This window comes from Eutrigla gurnardus (genome assembly GCF_963514095.1).
Source record: "Eutrigla gurnardus genome assembly, chromosome: 13".
NCBI lineage: Eukaryota > Metazoa > Chordata > Actinopteri > Perciformes > Triglidae > Eutrigla > Eutrigla gurnardus.
The window spans coordinates 7166560-7185976 of record NC_139936.1 but is presented as its reverse complement, the minus strand read 5'-3'; the positions used below and the strand labels follow the sequence as shown (position 1 = coordinate 7185976).

The 19417-nt window shown below is 42.6% G+C and overlaps 1 protein-coding gene across 1 annotated transcript; it reads left to right on the top strand.

Annotated features, from left to right (window-relative positions):
• Positions 1-1032: 1032 nt before the first annotated feature.
• Positions 1033-17673, top strand: sv2ca (synaptic vesicle glycoprotein 2Ca). The gene is made up of 12 exons (XM_084025546.1): positions 1033-1829; positions 8897-9077; positions 10000-10151; positions 14204-14337; positions 14837-14926; positions 15320-15430; positions 15542-15630; positions 15957-16121; positions 16220-16353; positions 16587-16793; positions 17012-17171; positions 17342-17673. Exons 1-12 carry the CDS (start codon positions 1238-1240, stop codon positions 17523-17525), a joined length of 2199 nt encoding a protein of 732 aa, XP_083881672.1. The 5' UTR covers positions 1033-1237; the 3' UTR covers positions 17526-17673.
• The last annotated feature ends 1744 nt before the right edge of the window (positions 17674-19417 follow it).

The following is a 19417-nucleotide window of genomic DNA, read 5'->3' as shown; positions in this document are numbered from 1 at the left end:
CCACTCCAAGTATCCACTCTTATCTTACAATTTTCATTAAATTTCATTAAAAAAATAGCATTTCTCTGATTCAACTTTTTACTCAACAAATCTTAAATGCGTTTTAAATACGTGTTCAGGTTTCTCTGCCATGACAAATTATAGAATATGCAAGCCAGAGGGAGCCTGTGGAGGCGATGTGATGATTACCTGTGGATCACAGTTTGAACACTCCTATGAAATCATGTTACATCATTCCCACTGTTATCCTGGGGTCTCCCCCCACATCACACCAACCTGCCAAGATGGGAAAGGGCTTCCCATCCATGCTGCGACCGTGCACTCACGTACAGTGTGTGCATTGTCTGTTTAGGCGTGTGAGGGAGCCTTTCTGCGTCATCATTTACGTGTGCTTGTCGCGAGTAACGTGTGATCCATTTTATGTGTGCCACCTGACTACACAAAATCCGGGGCCTTTTGTATGCGTTTGTATTATGTACCTGTGTCCGAGTGTACATTTCTCCTTTCCTCCTTTCTTTGCACAGATTAAATATGACAGTGCCGTTCCAGTTGGATAGTCACTCCCATTATAATAAACCAGCTCTTTATTGGGGGGAAAATTGATTTCGGGCAGTGTCTTGTTTATTAACCTCTGTTCCTCAGAGCTGATCATGAGTCAGCAGATTCAGCATTTCTCGTTTAAAGTCTGACTTATGAAATATAGAACGTGCCGACTGCCCCTGGAAATGTAATATTCATTTTGAATACAAACCGAGAGCTAATACAGCGAAAGCCTTTTCCCTCACATCACTCCAAATGTTTAAAAGGCCTGGGAGAATGGTGAGTGAATGATTAAAGAGGCTATGCGCTGTCTGTGGGGTGTCACCTGTTAGTCTGGGATAGTTATGAATGTAGCAGAGGAGACATGAGTTATGGGCAGTATCTGATGAACATCTCCCTCTTTTCTCTGATCTCTCCCTTGTCCCTCGTCCTGCTTGTTCTCTCTCTTTTTTATCTGTCTTTCCCTTATACCCTCCCCCCTATCTCTCTCAGCCTGGCCTATGATTGCCACAGCCATTGTGGGTTATCTCCTGTGGTGACTGCAGACTCAAGAGTTTTCTCCCCTGCTGCATCTCAAGACCCACTGAGCTCACCATTCCTGCAAGTCCCCCATCAGCATACCGTACCCTTCTTGCCCCTCTTCCCCCTTTCTTCTACTTCCTCAGAACCCCTGTGAAGACCCACAACTGGAGCCAGAATGGAGGACACTTACAATAACAGGACTTCCCTGGCTAAGGGGGCCAAGGACATGGTCAAGGAGGCCAAGCGGCATGCAAAGAAGAAAGTCAACAAGGTGGTGGACCGCGCCACAGATGAGTACTCATCCCACCACAACTACAGCCGATTCCAGGACGAGGAGGACGAAGGCGAGGATTTCTACCGGAACCCTCCGAGACCGGATGACAACCATGACAACGAGGAGGGCTCGAGCGATGCGACAGAGGGCCACGATGATGAGGATGAGATCTACGAAGGCGAGTACCAGGGAATCCCCTCGGCAACAGATATGAAGCAAAAGGAGGGCCAGGTGGCGCTTGGGCAACCGATGTCGGATGCCACGAGGGACCGTAAGGGGCTGGAGCAGGAGAGACAGGCTGACGAGGAGGAGCTGGCCCAACAATACGAGCTGATCATCCAGGAGTGTGGCCATGGGAGGTTCCAGTGGCAGCTGTTCCTGGTGCTCGGGCTGGCGCTCATGTCAGACGGGGTGGAGGTGTTCGTGGTGGGCTTCGTGCTACCCAGCGCAGAGACCGATATGTGTGTACCCAACTCCCGCTCGGGATGGCTAGGTAAGGGATCCTGTATGAGTATGATAGAGTGTGCATGCATCTATGTGTGAAAAGGAAATTGTGTATATTACAAACTGGAGGCGTGAAGTTTGACAGATGTGGGTTTAGAGTATAATGAAAAGACACTGTCCATTTGCATTTTGGGAAATGTAGGATCATTAGTATTTGGTGCTTGACTCATGCTATAGCCTAAGGACATCTTGACCTCTGCTGCACAGATTTGTTTTGACAAGTGTTATAATTTTGTTGCACACACCCCTTGCCTCTTTGAGTCACTAAGCAATTGTTCCCTCTTCAAAATGTCACATCATTTTTTTAGGTCCTTGTTATTCACAAAGACCAACCTGATGAGCGGACATTTGCTAATCAGTATCATGGATAACTAAGCAGGATGATGTTTTTGGCTCAAAGCAGTTGTTTTTGTGGTAGACAAAAAAACATCTGCACTTGAATGTAAAGGTGCAATTTTAAGTCATTGAATAGTAGTCACTAATAGTATGCCACTTAATAATTCAGACACAACTAAATACTAATGTAAGGTATTTAAGTAAACATGGCTTGAATTAGTATATAGTGTAGACCAAAAGAAAGGGTCATGCCACATTCTTTGGAATATTGTTTGTCTTAAAAGATGAGATCCGTTATGTGTTTGTATTCACATGATGAGGTGTTTCGGGCCACTGGTCTCTGTGTCAGGATTAAGAGGGTAGCTATAGTATTCCCTGTGTGCTCTGTGTGTCGAGCAGGAGTCCCAGTAGTCCCTATGGCTGCAGGTGTATAATCCATCACCAGAGAGCTGTGTACAGGGGCTGACTCACTGTGTCAGTACCAGAGTGGCGAGGACATTAATTCAGGCACACGGCTCTTAGATACTAACTGCCACAGTGAGACATGACAATACATCACCTGCTCTGCAACAACTGATGCAAAATTGATATGGCAGGGTTTTTTCGACATGGTGCTTGTGACTGAAAGTTTGAAAAACATATGTAAACTATGGCATCACCATATTTTAGCCTTTTTATATGATAAAATAGTTTGTTAATGTATGTCTGTATGGGCTTGTCCCTGTAAATCCTCACAGGATGTTACATATAATGCACCTTCATTTTTTCTGTCTGTTTCCAAGTATGTAAACTTTTTTTTCCTCTGTAACCATCAAAGTCCTGCAGGCATTCACGCTCCACGCTCTGCATCTCCTTGTTCGTGACTCCAACCTCACCCCCTTGTCCCTCTCTCTCACCACGCATTCTCTATTTGCCTCTCTCTTTTCTTCTCCCATCCTCCCCCCGTTCTCCTCTGCTTTCTCTTACTGATTGCCCTGAGGCTCCTCCCCATTGAGGTGCACATGATTGGTGTGTGTGTGTGTGTGTGGTGGGGTGGGTGTGCGTGTCTGAGCCGACCCTACATGATTACTATGACCTTGTTGGTATCCATTTTGAGTTTTCCAGAGTAATTACACTTAATTACAGCCAACAAAATGAAGTGAGTTGGTATTTTACAGGTTCCATGGCAATATGTTATTGCCTTGAGTGTAGAAATAAACAACAGCCAGTAAAGTCTTTGGATGAATTTTATTGGGGAGGGTCTCATTTGTCATGTATTTCATAAAACCTGCATTTAATCGAGCAGGACAACGAGGTTCTTATTTTCCAGGGCCAGCCTTACAATACGATGTCCTTTTCATGATGGTCTGGTGGTGGAGATAAGCAATAGTTTTCAGGGGTCAGAGTGGCTGGACTACTTACCATTGAAGACCAGGGTTTCAGCAGTGGTACGTGCGGCTTGGTTGCTGCTGCAGTAGACTCCTACAGGTTGGTTGTAGCTATATGGAAGGGGAAGGCTACCTTAGTGTGTTTAATTAACCAGGTTACAGGGGTCTTTCTGCTGTAAGATGATTTCTTAAACATCATGTACTGTATACAAGAAACCCGGTTAAGGCAATTATAGAAGCTGATTTCCCAGCATAGATAAATGAAAAGCCGATCATCAAAGGTTGCATGTGTGACTTCAAAATAATAATAAGATAACACAAAATATCTTCTAGAAGTCTTCACCATGTGTGACTCTGTGTGTTTAGGGGAGGCTCATGGCTGTCTGTATGGCCATCGATGGCTGTTAAGCTAGCTGCAAAGTGGAACTGGTCATTTTCTAAGAATAACAGGCGATAAATAACCGTAACCCTCCAAAAAACAAATTCTCAAATAGATTTGAAACATTTGAATGACATCAGTTTGAATTTTGCTGTTTGATTAGTTCCACTGTGCTGGACTCCATTCGTAGTTGTATTGGGCAGCTCCATTAATTGGGCAGCTCCATTAACAACAGAGACAGAGCTGCACGGAGTGACTGAATGCAATGGGATAATGCAGAAGGAGAAGCTTCAGTTGAATGTATGACTGAAATGCTGATTAGATTACAGAATTCACTTTGGTCCTACCCAATCTCAGATCTTTGATGCTATGACAATGGAGGATGGAGAGTTGTCATCGGGGGTTTTAGATAAATGTAAATATTTTAAATAAGAGTGGATGATGTGGGTGGGAAGTAGGAGGGAAAACAAGGGCTGTGAGATGCAATATGTGTAATGAAAAGGGGGAGAGGAGAGACGGCTTTGAAACAGAGAGATTGCCAAGTTAGAGAAGAGTAATGGGGAGAGAGGTGTGGGAGGATGGGAGCAGAGGGATGGGAGATTAATGGTATTCAGTACACCAACAATGTGAGGGAGAAGCTCAGCTATCATCTCAGCCACAACAGACAATGGGAACGCATCACCCTATCATTACTTATTTGTTCTCTTAGGCTGTCTTATCCCTGCTGAGAACTCCCCTCATTTCTCCCCCCGACTCTCTCAACTCAGCTCTCCCCATTTCACTTAACATCCACCTCTGCCTTTCTGCCACCGATACTCTCCCTCTCCTCCATTGTTTGCGCACTACTTTATCTTCTTTTCATTCTGTCTTCCTTGTCTTCTGATCTCTTGTACCTTATTTTTTGCCTCCTCTTAAGATCCATCTCCACAGTACTTCTCACTCTTTTTGTCTTTTCCTTTTTCTTCGTGGCTCCCCCTCTTCCTCCCTGTCTGCACGAGCCAGCTGACAAGCTGTGTGGGGCTGCATGGATCAGGGGCAGCTGAGCATGGCTAAACTGCAGTAAGATTGCAGCGTCACTGCAGAGATTACACTACTAGAGTAGTGGGGCTCCACATTGTGTGGGAGACGGATATGTGTGTGGTGGGGGGGGGCACATATGGACCAAACCTGCTGCCACCAGCAATCATCAGCCACAAGTAAACCATGTCCAACTGCTCGCCTTTTATCAGGGGTTCATGCCATCACTATATTTCACGGGAATTATCCACAGTCTTTAATGTAATGAAGGTTGCATCATTACTGATGCTGAGTGAGTAATTTTAAACTCTGCACTCTAAGCTCCACAAAAGGGTACTTTCATATAGATTTCATTGAAATCCCGCTCCCACTGATATGACTTAAATATGACAAAAAGCTCCAATCTCTTTTTCTGCGGAGGTGGCAGAAGACGGAGGCATGAATCCGATCAAACTGACACGATGTAGTACAAATGTGATTACACGGTGCTCAGTGTAAAGGAGCTGATGACAGCGGAGCAAAGAGGGAAAATAAGGCAAATAAATGAGAGGGAAGTTCCGAGGAGAAGAGAGATGGGACGGGAGTTGAAAGGGGAGAAAAGGAGGAGAAATGGGAAGTGGAAGTGAGAAGTCAGCCAAGAAATTGGAAAGCAATGGGAGAGGTCACAAGCTGAGAGAAAGAAAAATGGAGGAAAGGTAGGGAATAGGGACACGAAAGGGGAGCGGAGCTGAGGGACAAGAAGAGTAGATCAAATATGAGTAGTGATGAAAAGGCAGAGAAACGGGGTGGAGGAAAAGGTACCACAGCGTCGTCGTAGCGCTTACCAAGCACTCTGTTGTATGATAGTATCATCATTATGAATAAAACAGGACGGGTGTTTTGTGCGACGCCGAAGCAGTTTGCTGTGCGAAGAGCATCAAAGCATGAAATCAGAGAAGAGGTCGTGATGCAGCTCAGTGCTCCCACGGCTCTCGGGGGGCTCCTCGGGATGTGACAGGACAGAAAACACTGCACCAGGGCCTTCCCCTTCCTCCCTCTTCCCTCTCAGTCTCTCATCCGATCTTGCAATTACTGAACTCTCTTCCCTTATTACCCCTTTTCTCTCTTTTGTCACTCCCCTCTTCGTTGCTTTTGCTCTTTCTTCTGCTGCTCACATATTTGGTCTGCTTGCTCCTGTATACATTTCTTATCTTCCCTCCTTCATCTAGCTCCCCAGTGTCTGGTTTCTACACCATAAGAGATTGAATGCGTTTATATTTTTAATCTGTGAATTAGATTTACTCCTTTTGTTTATGTGTGTATGATTGTGGCAGTGTTTTACTACAAAATCTCATTCTTTAGGATTTGCCTTGTGTTTAGAGTGAGCCTGGGGATTTTTTTTCTGAATATTAAACATTCCTGGAAATGTGTTTTTGACATCTCAACGGCGACATGCGGCAAAACCTTTGGCTTCCTCCTGTGAGGTCTCCTGACACGCTGTCATTTTCTGATGGTGCTCAGAGTCTATATGGGTCATCAAGTCCAACATCAGCTGTATTTCACACCCTTACGTCGAAACGTCTGCACCACTTGGCATCCGTTCAAGGAGTTTTGCTTCTAATGTATCACATCAGTGCTTCAGAAAGTGAAGACTTTACATTTCATGTTAATTCCAGATCGATATGTTTTGGCTAATTACAATTAGCATTTGGATAGATAATTATTAAATAATGTCTCCTGAAAGGCTTTTCAACCTAAGATTTTACTGCAGTGTAGTAACTGCTTGGTTCGAGTCCAAAAGCTACGGAAAATGTCACTGTATCCCTCTGACATCACACTGACGGTGGCGTGTGACTCATAATCATATTAGAAAAAAAGTCCCTCATGGGGGAAATATACGCAAAAACCTGTTGAAATATGGAAGACTTTCTTTCATGACAAGTTAATGCCACAAGAGCTACCTTTTGGTCTTCTGTTGAGGTGACAGACCTCATAATGTCTGTGCTATTTTAGTATTTTATTAGACACGACTACACTACTACCGCTTTGCTGGCACTGCTGACATCACGCTCACAGATACCATGCATCAAGTCTGACTGAACATCAATAAATTCATTACATAATGGACTGTGCTGTGAGGGATGTACTCCTTACTCAACAGTTTTACTGGCCCCCTTTTTTAAGGTCATTAAAGCAACAGAACTCAGAGGTGCGTTCTTTGTCTATTTTTGGGCAGGTATCTCTAAAAATGTTCTAAAATGTTTTATTGTTTTTATGGAAAGCAGAGCGCTGACACTAAATAAAAAGGCCTCTGGATGTTTGGATGCATCACAATTAAAAGTGTGGCCAGTGGGTGTTTCCCTATGCACCGTATCTAGCCTCTCCTTAACGAAGCAAAAGTGAACTGTGCATAAACCGAATACTTCCATTAAATTTAGAATTTATGGTCCCTTTAGGCGAGTATCTCGACGGCTGCCAAATGTGACAGATAGACGGGTTTTGACCCCTAAAGCAAGAGAGTCAAACAGATATCTGCTCACAGCAGAGGAGAGGAGACCTGACTGCAGACATTAGAGAAAGGAAATACATCTTGCTATTAAGATTATTGTAATGGGATGAACTAAGTGTCCCTTGGGGTGAGTCATATCACTCCATGTGACTGCAACTTTCACATTCTCTTCTTTGTGTGTGGAATTATGAATAGAAATATCCCCTCTACACCAGGTTTATGTGACTGCATAATGTCTGGACATAGATGAAGACAAAACACACTCAGTTATTAACTCAAGGGGGACAAATCAAGTTGGAGTTGCTCTTTGCAGCAGACGCTGTACGTCCATGAGGCATTCCAACCACACAATGTCACATACGACGTAGACTAAAGCAGTAATAATAGGCTCCTCTCTCCAGAGCAGACTCATGATGATCAGTAAGAGAAATCGATGCTATTTTGTTGGAGAGAATTGATCCCATTTGTGATGAGAGAGATTAAATGAGAGCAGAGGTCCTCTTTGTAAAGTCACCCCGCATTACTGTTCACATTTGTTTCCCCATTGATCAGGGCCTGTTTTTACGTATCACCGTTAGACTGTGTTACTGGGTCTGAGGGTTTTAAAATAGCGTGTCAGGTTCATGCCATCAGTCGGTTCTCTAATGTTTAGGATAGCAGGATTAGTATAGCTTTGATTTGTCAGATGCATAGGTCTTAAATGTAATTTGCGTGTTTAAATGTAAAACATTTTGATTGACATCAGCATTTGCATCTAGCGGCATTTTTACCCCTTTTTAAAAAGGCACGATCATGTATAAGTTTAACATTCCATATGCTAGTCAGTCATTCAACATTACTTCCTTGGAGGCACAATCTTAATGTTGCTACATATTTTAATTTGGCACTTCAACATTTGCCAGCGGAGGGACGTTTAGAGGACACAATTCCTAAAACGCTTCTTGGCTGAGAGTCAGCGTCAGGTGGCTTTGATGACTAAGAGGTAGACATTTTCAAAATGTCATTTCACTTTACTTTAAAGGAGAATCGTGTTGTTTTTATAATGAATGGTGATGTAAAACACAAATCTGTGAAGGTGATCAGTTCAAACTGTTAGTAAACGGGTTTTATTCTTAGATGTACTGCTTTTTGGCGGAAATGCTTTGTTAAGAATAGCTGTTGTAGCGGGAAACTTCCCAATGAAAAAAATAATTAGAGGATGTCCCTAGAGCTTTGTGACGAAAATCCAGCTAATTCTATGAGGGAAAAAAAATGCAGTTCCCATTAGTTTCCTTATAGATAAAACCTTATGAGAGGACTGACACTAAAACCATATCCATGAGGTGACCAATGAGACAAAGTCCCAAAATGTTTAAGTAGTCTGAGATACCAAAACAAGACCAATACAAACATATGCACAGGGAAGATGTGAAGTAATGCATTGTGTCTAAGATAAACATGAACCAGACCCTTCTCTTCTCTCTTTCCAGGCAGTGTTGTCTACTTGGGGATGATGGTTGGAGCGTTCTTCTGGGGAGGGATGTCTGACAAAGTGGGCCGCAGACAGTGCCTCCTCATTTGCATGTCCACGAACGGCTTCTTTGCCTTCCTGTCATCATTTGTCCAGGGATATGGCGTCTTCCTCCTTTGCCGTCTCGTGGCAGGCTTTGGGTAAGTCTGGTAAAGTCGAGGTCAGAACCTCCTTTGTTAACAGGATGATCACACTATCTGAACATTCTTTTATCAAAATCAACATGTGCATCAGCAACCTAATGGTTACGTAAAGCTGTTTTTCTCTCTTACTGCTCCACAGAAAGGTGGAGGTTTCTGGTTTCTGACTCTTTCTGTCCATCAACACATAACTTTCTCCTACTGTTGAAATGCAGAGCAGTACAAACTATTAACAGCCAATCTCTAAGATGTTACAGACAGGGATATTCTACTCAATTCATTCTATATGGATTCTTGCAATACCAGAATCTCTTAAAATAACCAGAGTGAGTGAAAATGAAAACCCTATAAGAGACAGCTCTTGTCGGGGTCGGTCTCTTACAACATAGACACATTGTGTAGACAGTGATTTATTATATCCTCTTGTTTGACAGTGTAACCGTTCCTTTAAGAGCTAATTCAGTAATTGCATCTGCACAACTCTCCCCAGAGACATCCAGAGTAATTGAAAAGGCTGTCCAAGCTGCCAGTACGACCCGTGCAAGACCTGCACAAAGAATGTTTTTGAATTAAGTTTGGGGAAAAAAATATGCTTGTGCTTATTTATTTAAGCTTACTCGGTCTCCTTTGTCGTATTTGCAAAGTCCCTGCAGTCTATTTTATGTGAATGGCAAACAATCCAAAAAAACACAACAATGCCTAAATAAAGTCTGTTGGAATATAAATATTTAATCAAATTCCATATTCTTTCTTCTTGAACTGAAGAAACAAAACAGGGCACAAACTCAGGGATTTAGATGTAAAAGCAATCATGAAGTCAACTATGTGAAAGTTAGACATAATTATTAATAAATCCAGGTTTCTGGACCTGGACTCTTCATCCTCATCCCACTAACTGTCCCGTTGTCTCTGGTTCTTGCAGGATAGGAGGCGCTGTGCCCATCGTTTTCTCCTTCTTTGCAGAGGTGTTGTCCAGAGAGAAAAGAGGAGAACACCTCAGCTGGCTGTGTATGTTCTGGATGATTGGAGAGATCTATGCATCTGCTATGGCTTGGGCCATCATACCACACTATGGTGAGTTTACATGTTGTCTTGGGATTGGCCAATTATGAGCTGCATTAAAAGTTATATCCAGCGAAGGCCATAACAGGATTAAGTTTGGACGCTTGGCAATGTGACTTTATCCAGAGCTCCCGACTAGAGGTTGCAAAACCCGTGGCTGTGGGCTGAGGTGCTAGTTTTCCCTGCCATGGGAATCAATCACCTAATAGCTCTGAGTGGCTGCAGGCAGTGAGAGGCAGAGGTTAAGAGATTAACGTACGCATGGATACCGTAGAGCAGATGCATGCTGAGAGGGTGTTCCTGTGGGGGAGAGAAAGCCCTGATTTATGACAGTACCGCAATAGGTATCAGCTGCACTCATCGTGAAAGAAAACAAAAAAAAAAGAGAATGAGCTTTCTCTCGCTCCTCTTCTTCTACTCTGATAAGCACGGTCTACTTGACTTCTACCCATTTTTTTTAACCTGCTGTCCCTTCCTCTTACTGCCGCACCCCCCCCCCCCCCCCCCCCCTCCACCTCACTCCCGTCCTCCTGTTTTGTACTCACCCCAGCTCTCTGTCTAACTCTGTCCTTCCTTTTATTACCTCTCCTCTCTCTGCGTTCTCTGTCTCCGCAAAGTGTTCTTCTTGATCAAGCATAATTAGGTTTTTCTCCTTGCTCTAATAGGACAAAGCTACAGCTAGAGGTGATTTATGGCCAGACCATGCTTTAGCCAGCCTGTGACGTCATGGAAGGAGAGACAGTGTGTGTGTGTGTGTGTGTGTGTGTGTGTTGCTGTTACTGGCATGGATGATGTGACTGCAGCCACATATAGTTCTTCTTCAAGGGAAATAGAAGGCAATAACATCTGTCATTGTAAGAGGTTATCTGGGTTAACACACACACACACACACACACACACACACACGCACATAGAACATGACAGAGCATCACTAATCGTGGAGTTTCCATTAAAGGACTTCTCAGTTTTACTATATGTAATCCACATACATGCACGAGGCTCACATGACTGTTCAGAAGCACCCTGATGAAGGACTCACAAGACCCTCTGAAACCAGTCTTCACTTGGAAACTCTGCTGTCAAATACTGTATAGAGTGGATGGTCAAATCCTTCCTTTGCTCTTATTCTCTCTGACACTCACTACCACTCTGCATCTCTTCTCTCTCAGAGGGAACTACGTGTCTTGCATACATACTTCAGCGTTCACCAGTGGTTTTTGTTTTCCCTAAAGTGCTGCAGTGGCTGCAACCGACAGCACTACGATGTGCTGGCCAAAATACCTTTCTGCAGGGATACCTTTATGTCTTTGAAGGAGGAGATAAAGGCATCAGTGAAGTTTTATCATGCAAGTGCCTCAATGCTGGGGTTTGATACGCCATTAGGGCTCTCATTTATCTTCTCCAGTCGCTGACTCCCAACGTCTCCCAAAAGCCCCCTGCCAGACTCACAGCTGGGGCCCTGTAGGAGGTCTACTCGATACAGATTCTCATCACACTGGACGGGGAGTTTGAAGCGTCTCCTTGCTGCCAAGAAAGCCCACCATGAGAGTAACCTCATTAAATACTGTTCAGATGATTAAAGATTAAATCTAGTAAATATGTAGCTGGAGCTATCTTTATCTATCTATCTATCTATCTATCTATCTATCTATCTATCTATCTATCTATCTATCTATCTATCTATCTATCTATCTATCTATCTATCTATCTATCTATCTATCTATCTATCTATCTATCTATCTATCTATCTATCTATCTATCTATCTATCTATCTATCTATCTAGGTCTGGGAGTAGCGTAGCACTGCTGAGTCAGTCATCCATAGACTTAGTCAATTATGTACATAATCCCTGTAATGAGATTTCCAATGGCATGGGTGAAACAGTAACCCTGAGGGGCAGGAAGCCACACTACATTTTTGTAGAAAAGGCAATCACTGCTGAACAACTCCTTTCCTTTCTCTCTCTGTTAGTCTGTCTCTCTCTCTCTCTGAGTCACTCCAGACATAACCACACACACACGCGCAGACACACACACACACACACACACTGAAAGACAAAGATACAGAAAGACAAAAATAAATAGAGAGACTCGGTGAAAGCAGGAAGACACACAGGCGAGACGTCATCTACAAAAGTCATTACTTTTTTTTCTTCTCGCTGATTTCTGTTTTTTTACTGAGTCATATCCATCTTCCTGGTCTCTTCTGGGGTGCATTTATACCAGTTAAGACGCCCACCCCACCTTATAAATAGTTGTTTTTAGCAGTCGATATGCATTGTTTTCAAAGCTGAATTTTTAACACGCAGTGAGATTAATTCCAAGTAGCTTTTTTTCTGGCATAACCATTAGCGTTAACCCCCTTCCCACCCCCTGACTCCCCTCCTACGCCTGTTGATAGATAGTGCTGGAGCGGCATCTCCATGAAGCACGATCTGTGGAGAAACGTGGGAGGGAGGACTGCCACAGCAACCACTTTCTGTGCTTCCTCCCAAAGATTCTATAAAAATGAGGTCAATTAGAGCAGAAATGGTATTACTGTATGTACACACACACACACACACACACACACACACACACACACACACACACACACACACACACACTTACTTATTAGTTAACATCACATTCCTTCATGTAACTTTTTACTCTACACATAATAAGAGAATAAATAAACTCCCACAAATTTAAATTACAGCAATACATTGAATTTAACACCTTTTTTAAGTTTAGTCACAAACCTTGTTTGTTCATTTTTGACACCATGAATACGGTTGTTTTTTTGTACAACTTGACAACATTCATTTCTTACTGTGATGTCTTGCACTTAGTGTATTCTGTTTTCTCCACTGAACGTTTTACAAAATCATTTCTGTAAACAATAAATATGTGTGGGAGTTTGGCATTATGGCGCAGCATGTTAATCGTGTCAGTGTCATCTGCATATGGTAATTCATGTGATTAATTTCTCTGCTTTTTCTCAGTCAATGCACATATTTTTAGCGTATGTGTTAAGGCTCCGTGTGTGTATATGTGAGTGTGCATGTTACAATGATTAATGAGTCTGGGAGAGTGCCTGCGGGCTGAGATCAGGTGCAACAAGATTTAACTTAGCAGAAAACACTCAATTCCTTCCCTACACATTCAATTAACCCGTCCCTGTGCACTCCTCTGCAGAGCCATTCATCTCTGAGCCTCATCACTCTGCTCCGGCCGCCGAGCGCTCGCATTTAAAAGCCATCTTTTATTTACAGCCCTTTTTTTGTCCAGTACAAGTTTCTCACATAACATTAATCAGCCTCTCAGATCAAATAGCTCCGTCCCTCATCTGATAAGTATATAGAGTAGGATCTACACTTAGTTATATTTAGTCACTGCTTCCTCGAATCATGACACATTACTGTAAGTAATCATATTTGCTTTTATTACGTCCCCTTGAGCTGAAAATTGGCTAAGTAGCCACCTGCAGGTTTCTAATGGTGCACTGAGCATTAGTGTATAATTCATCCATTAATTACATCGTGAGTGGTGGTCTGGTCCGAGTACCAAGCATAACCCGACAGATTAAAAGTGACGTTGTTGGCAGAAAAATGACTATTTCCAGTATCACTTTAATGTATAGTTAGACACCAACCATACCATATAGGAGATAGACAAAATAAAGCAAATTAAATAGGCCTCTGAATAATAAATATATAACCGGTAAAAAGTAGTGCCATAGTATGTTACAGTCAGTAGCCGCATTTAGTCTGTCAGCTCTTTGGTGCGTGAAGTTTCAGATTAACACGAGACAATTAGTGTGGAATGACAATATGCCAAAACAATAAACCACATTAACCAAAAGACACAATTCAGACATATGCAACACATTATATACAGTATATTGTCATCGGACATAATGTTACTGCAGAAGTATTTTCAAGAAAATGTTAATGAAGCACTTTTACATATTTTGCATTTTACATATTTTGTCATGTTTTCACAAAATATTTAAATGCATTTACTTGCTCTTCTGCCATGTCATCCATCTGATTGCCATTGGTGTTGTATGCCACTGTTTACAGGTTGGAGTTTCAGCATGGGTTCAGCGTACCAGTTTCACAGCTGGAGGGTGTTTGTGGTCGTCTGTGCGCTGCCCTGTGTGTGTGCTGTGGTGGCACTTACCTTTATGCCCGAAAGTCCCAGGTTCTACCTTGAGGTAATGCTATTCCCCCTAATCATTGCTTTAGAATCTTTAAGGGGTTCTGATCCCTCATGAATCTGTTGCAGCAGTCGTGTCTTCAAGAATGCCACCTCACGGTGCTGCGTGATCGTCACCAACTGTCCCTGCTCATCAGCTTTTACAACTCTAGAATAAAACGTCAGGCAACTTGAGAGTACTTGGACGTTTCCCAACAGATGGTTAATCAGAACAAACAGTGTCATCTTCAATCCCTGGAGGGGGGTTTATATGTTACTGCAAAATAGAAGCCTGGCACTCCGTGACAGTAGGTTTCCTGCTCCTGGATAATTAGCCTTTGAAGTAAAAATGAGTCACCGCTGTCGTGACTTTCATCATTTTGGCCCATCTTGAAAAATTCAAAGGAATATATTTCTGTACAGTTAATGCGAGTGTGGATGTGTTGCTGTCCCGGAGTACGCGAGGCCAGTGCTGATCCCATGAATTTATCTCCTTTTCTCGCTTTCCCTCCTGTCAGGTGGGGAAGCACGACGAAGCCTGGATGATCCTTAAACAGATCCACGACACCAACATGAGAGCGCGTGGGCAACCGGAGAAAGTCTTCACCGTGAGTGTTTGTGCCTGCTGTGCGCTGTCTTGGCAGGGTTTCCTGACGCCTAAGGAAGCAAAGAGGCTTATATTCTGCCACTGCTGGGACAGCTTTTAAGGCTTTCACTGTGCAGGATCATATCTGAATTATGAAGGTTGTCAAAAATTGTTTTGTTTTGTTCGGGCTTATTTGCTTCGTGAGCTGCACTTGTGGGAAATCCTCTTCACCAACACATGTCGTGCTGTAGTACACACTGTTTACATTGATTTTGACGCACAAAACTATAGAAATATGTGAAAAAGCAACATCCATGATATTGCATGTAATCGCAGTGATGTCAAGAAAGGATTATTGAATGCATTTTTCGTATTATACTGTGATCATCATGATTTTTCTTGATTACTATCTCAGGTAAACAGGATCAAGATCCCCAAACAGCTGGATGAACTGGTGGAAATGGAGTCAGAGTCTGGCAACCCAGTTACCAAGTTTTTCTTTCGGATAAAGACTGAAATCCTTGGGGTAAATATTTGTCTTTTCATTGAATTGCCGGAGAAGCGATTTATTTTTGCTAGCCGTTCATTTTCTTTCATATTTTGAATTTCTTTCCACTGCCTCACTGTCTCTCTTTAGATCTATCGGAATCTCATGAAGTGCTTCAACTACCCCATGCGAGAAAACATGATGCGACTCGCTATAGTGTGGTTCACGCTGTCATTCGGGTGAGCAACCTCCTGATGTCCTTTGTGTCATACAAAAACCACACAAGTCTAATTTCTCCAGTCAGATAATAACACTAGGTTTGTGGGCAAATTACATTTCTGTCATCTTGATCTCTCTGCTGTGCAGAAGGAGCATGGTCTCAAAATCAATCACAGTCTGTGGATCGATATGGGTCCATTATTGTCTCAGGGGGAGCAGAGGTTGGAGTGAAAGAAGCCAGTGTTAAAAAAACAAAAAAACAACCAACAACACACATCCTGAAAAGACAGAAAAGTGCCTCCTGGTGTGTATCTGTCCTAATATCACGGTCTTCTTCTGGTTCCAGCTATTATGGCCTGTCAGTCTGGTTCCCTGACGTCATCAAACACCTTCAGGCAGATGACTATGCTTCCAAAGTGCAGCTACACAACAATGAACGCATCGAAGACTTCACTTTTAACTTCACCCTGGAGAACCAGATACACAGGAATGGTCTCTTCATCAACGACCGGTAGGACAATCCACTTTACGGCAGACGCAGTCGATGGATGGATGGACTGTCATACGCTGATCAGATATTTAAAGCAGAATGTCACTGTGCTCCTCCAGATTCGTCAATATGAAGCTGAGGTCCGTCACCTTCATTGACTCGACCTTTCGTAACTGCTACTTTGATGACGTGACGTCGGTGGGCTCCTTCTTCCGTAACTGTACGTTCATCGATGCTTTTTTCTTCAACACAGGTGAGATATAAAGATTCTTATGTTTTATTCTTATATATAAAGATGTTTCTCATTCTCAGATTCATCAGGGTTTAACTGCATACTAAGTAAGTCTTGTAATGAAGGTGGTTGAAGCTGTAACTATTTTTGTCAAAGTGTTCTTACTTGCAAAAAAGACAAAACAACTGTGAGACAAGAAAACAATATCCTGCATGTGATTGGCTCAGTTTTCTCTTTGTTTTTTCTTTGGGCAGACATTGATGAATCCAAGTTGATAGATGGCACAGAAGTGGTCAACAGCACATTCACCCACAACAAGAAGGGATGCCAGATGACGTTCGATGACGACTACAGTGCCTACTGGGTTTACTTCATCAACTTCCTGGGCACCCTCGCTGTGCTGCCTGGCAACATTGTGTCCGCCCTTCTCATGGACAAAATCGGGCGTCTGTCCATGTTAGGTAAGAACAGAGGGGGAAGGGTGAGCGTCGTGTTTGTGTGTGCACTTGAGTAAATTGTTTTCACATTGACTGTAGGATGTTGACATGATTCATGTTATGGACGGGGCATCCATCATTGAGTATGAGAGGCAATTTTGATTAGGGCCCTATAATTCACTTGCACATTAGTCAAATTATAGTCACTAACTCTTGCTCCTTTTTGTTTGTATGGCCATCAGGAGGTTCCATGGTCCTTTCAGGCATCAGCTGCTTCTTCTTGTGGTTCGGCACCAGTGAGTCCATGATGATTTTCATGTTGTGCCTTTACAACGGTCTGAGCATCTCTGCCTGGAACTCCCTGGATGTGGTCACGACTGAGTCCTTCCCTACTGTTAGGAGGTGAGAAGGCAAACAATAGAGTACATACTGGCTAATACTGTTGTTTAGACCTGTTTATGGATTGCCATAGAATCAATAGAGATGATCATAAAACACAAGGGGGATTCAGCCAACTTTAACACATTTCTCTCTCATGTACCTCCTCCTATCCCTGATCTTTCTCTCCCCAGAGGAACAGGCTTTGGGTTCTGCAATGCTCTATGCAAGCTGGCTGCCGTCATGGGGAACCTGTTTTTTGGTTCTCTTGTTGGCATCACAAAGGCCATCCCTATCCTCATGGCCTCGTCTGTGCTCGTCGGGGGAGGCCTGGTTGCACTCCGGTTGCCGGACACCAAGGTGAACGTTCTCATGTAACAGCAGCTTGGGGTTGAACCTGGATAGAACCTGTGGGATTCCGGGTGATAGCCCAGGGAGTGTTGAGCAAGGGGTGCAAATGGCTTGGTTCACACTATTAATCGCATTTCGCTAATGTACCTTAGGTAAAGCTGGATAGCAACCCACCTTTGATTTGAAGTGTGTTTTATCAAAAAATCCAAATCATTAGATTCCTCATTAGTCATTAATAAGCTCAGCCTTTCTGTGGATGTCTTGTCTGGATATTTCACACGACAGAGCTGAGATTTTGCATATGTTTTTGTTACGGTGAATATGGTGAAGTTTTGTTCAGTGACTGGTTGCAACCATAACCTTGTTTGGAGTCACTGCATGGTTTTAATATTGATACAGTCTTATTAAGACGTGCCAGATGGGGAGAAAAGCGAAAAACAAGCCGTAATGAGCACAGCCAACCTTCTGTGTGACAACGTAGGGAGTAGATGATCAGACGGAGCAGACACACGACACAGCTGCATGACAGCTGGCTTGCCCACAAGACTCACGTACACAGGATATGTTGCAGACAGTGTGCAGAAAGGCAACATGAACACCAACACATAAAAAGTCACACATAGATATACTTTATTTTCGAATACATGTCTTAAAATAGACTGATGCCCACATATACCTACACTAACATACTGGAAAACATTGCTATATTTTGCTCGCCATTTGCTCAGACATCTGCAACCTTTTCAAAATAGATTACGTATGACGCCAAGCCCTTTTCATTACCTAGCCAACCAAGAATCAAAAAGGCCATATTGAAAAAAATGTATTTTCTTGTACCAATAATTGTATGGTATGTTGATTCTGAGGCTGCTAATTTTATTTTGTGCTTATGCTTTGTGTTATTGTGGAAGTTGGAATGATGCATTTTTCATTTTATCCAGATGTTGTTACTCCATGTCCCCACTATTGTTGTACCAAGGCTCTCTGATGAGCTCTCCTTCTGATTTAGCTTTGTGTTGGATCTTCCTCGTTGCAGTGGCGTTGATGACATGTCATGCTGCTTCCTTTTAAAAATACTGAATGGCCTTTTTTAAATGTGCCTCTCCTTAACTGGAGCAGTCTGTCCATTATTCATGTGGTGTCCGAGGTAATAAGAAACTGAATAGGAAGTAAAAAAAAATCTTGCCGTCTTGTGTGTGTGTGTGTGTGTGTGCGTGTGCGTGTGCGTGTGTATATGTGGAATAATTTTGCCATGTGTCCAGTATGTGGCCAGTACCTTTTTAGAATGTGTATTCATTTATTTGGTCTAAACCTCATCTCTTTCCTCAGACATCCCTATTTTTATAAAACTTTTATTTTGGTGGGATAAGCCTCCTCTATACTGGTGGGAAAAAAAGTTCCAATTAATAACATTGATGCATAACAACATTGGATCGAATGGTGTAAGTTACTGAGCATGACTACACTTTATGAGGGCAAATAGGTGCATATTTCTTACATTTCAAGTTGTGAAACAAATAGAAAACTGGACGATGAATTTTAACTTATTATTATTTATTTATTTTTGTCTAAAAACCTACATTTGCCATAATCTTACACTTGAAAACACAACCTACCTGGTACTAGTTATGTATCTTGCTATTCAACATTGGAACCTCACTGCAAACTGCTAAAGATCATAGTAATAATAACAATAATTATAATAAAAATAATTATAACATCACGTTGCTATTTTCAAAGTGTTCAAATACCTCTAAAATTTTAATTGATATTGCCATTTATTTTTAGATATAACATAACAATCCGGTTGCTCTTAGTGTTGTTTAATTTGTGCTTGTGGATTGTGTTTTCTGTGGCTGACGGTCTGTGTCCTCCTGATTTCTTCGGTATTTGTGGTATCTGTGATTGCAGCGTAGAGG

Bases quoted from the DNA above. Each gene is read 5' to 3' on its own strand.
- sv2ca (XM_084025546.1), top strand. From the start codon at position 1,238: ATGGAGGACACTTACAATAACAGGACTTCCCTGGCTAAGGGGGCCAAG. The intron at 14,927-15,319 runs GTGAGTGTTTGT...TTACTATCTCAG, and splicing joins AACCGGAGAAAGTCTTCACC to GTAAACAGGATCAAGATCCC. The intron at 15,431-15,541 runs GTAAATATTTGT...GTCTCTCTTTAG, and splicing joins TAAAGACTGAAATCCTTGGG to ATCTATCGGAATCTCATGAA.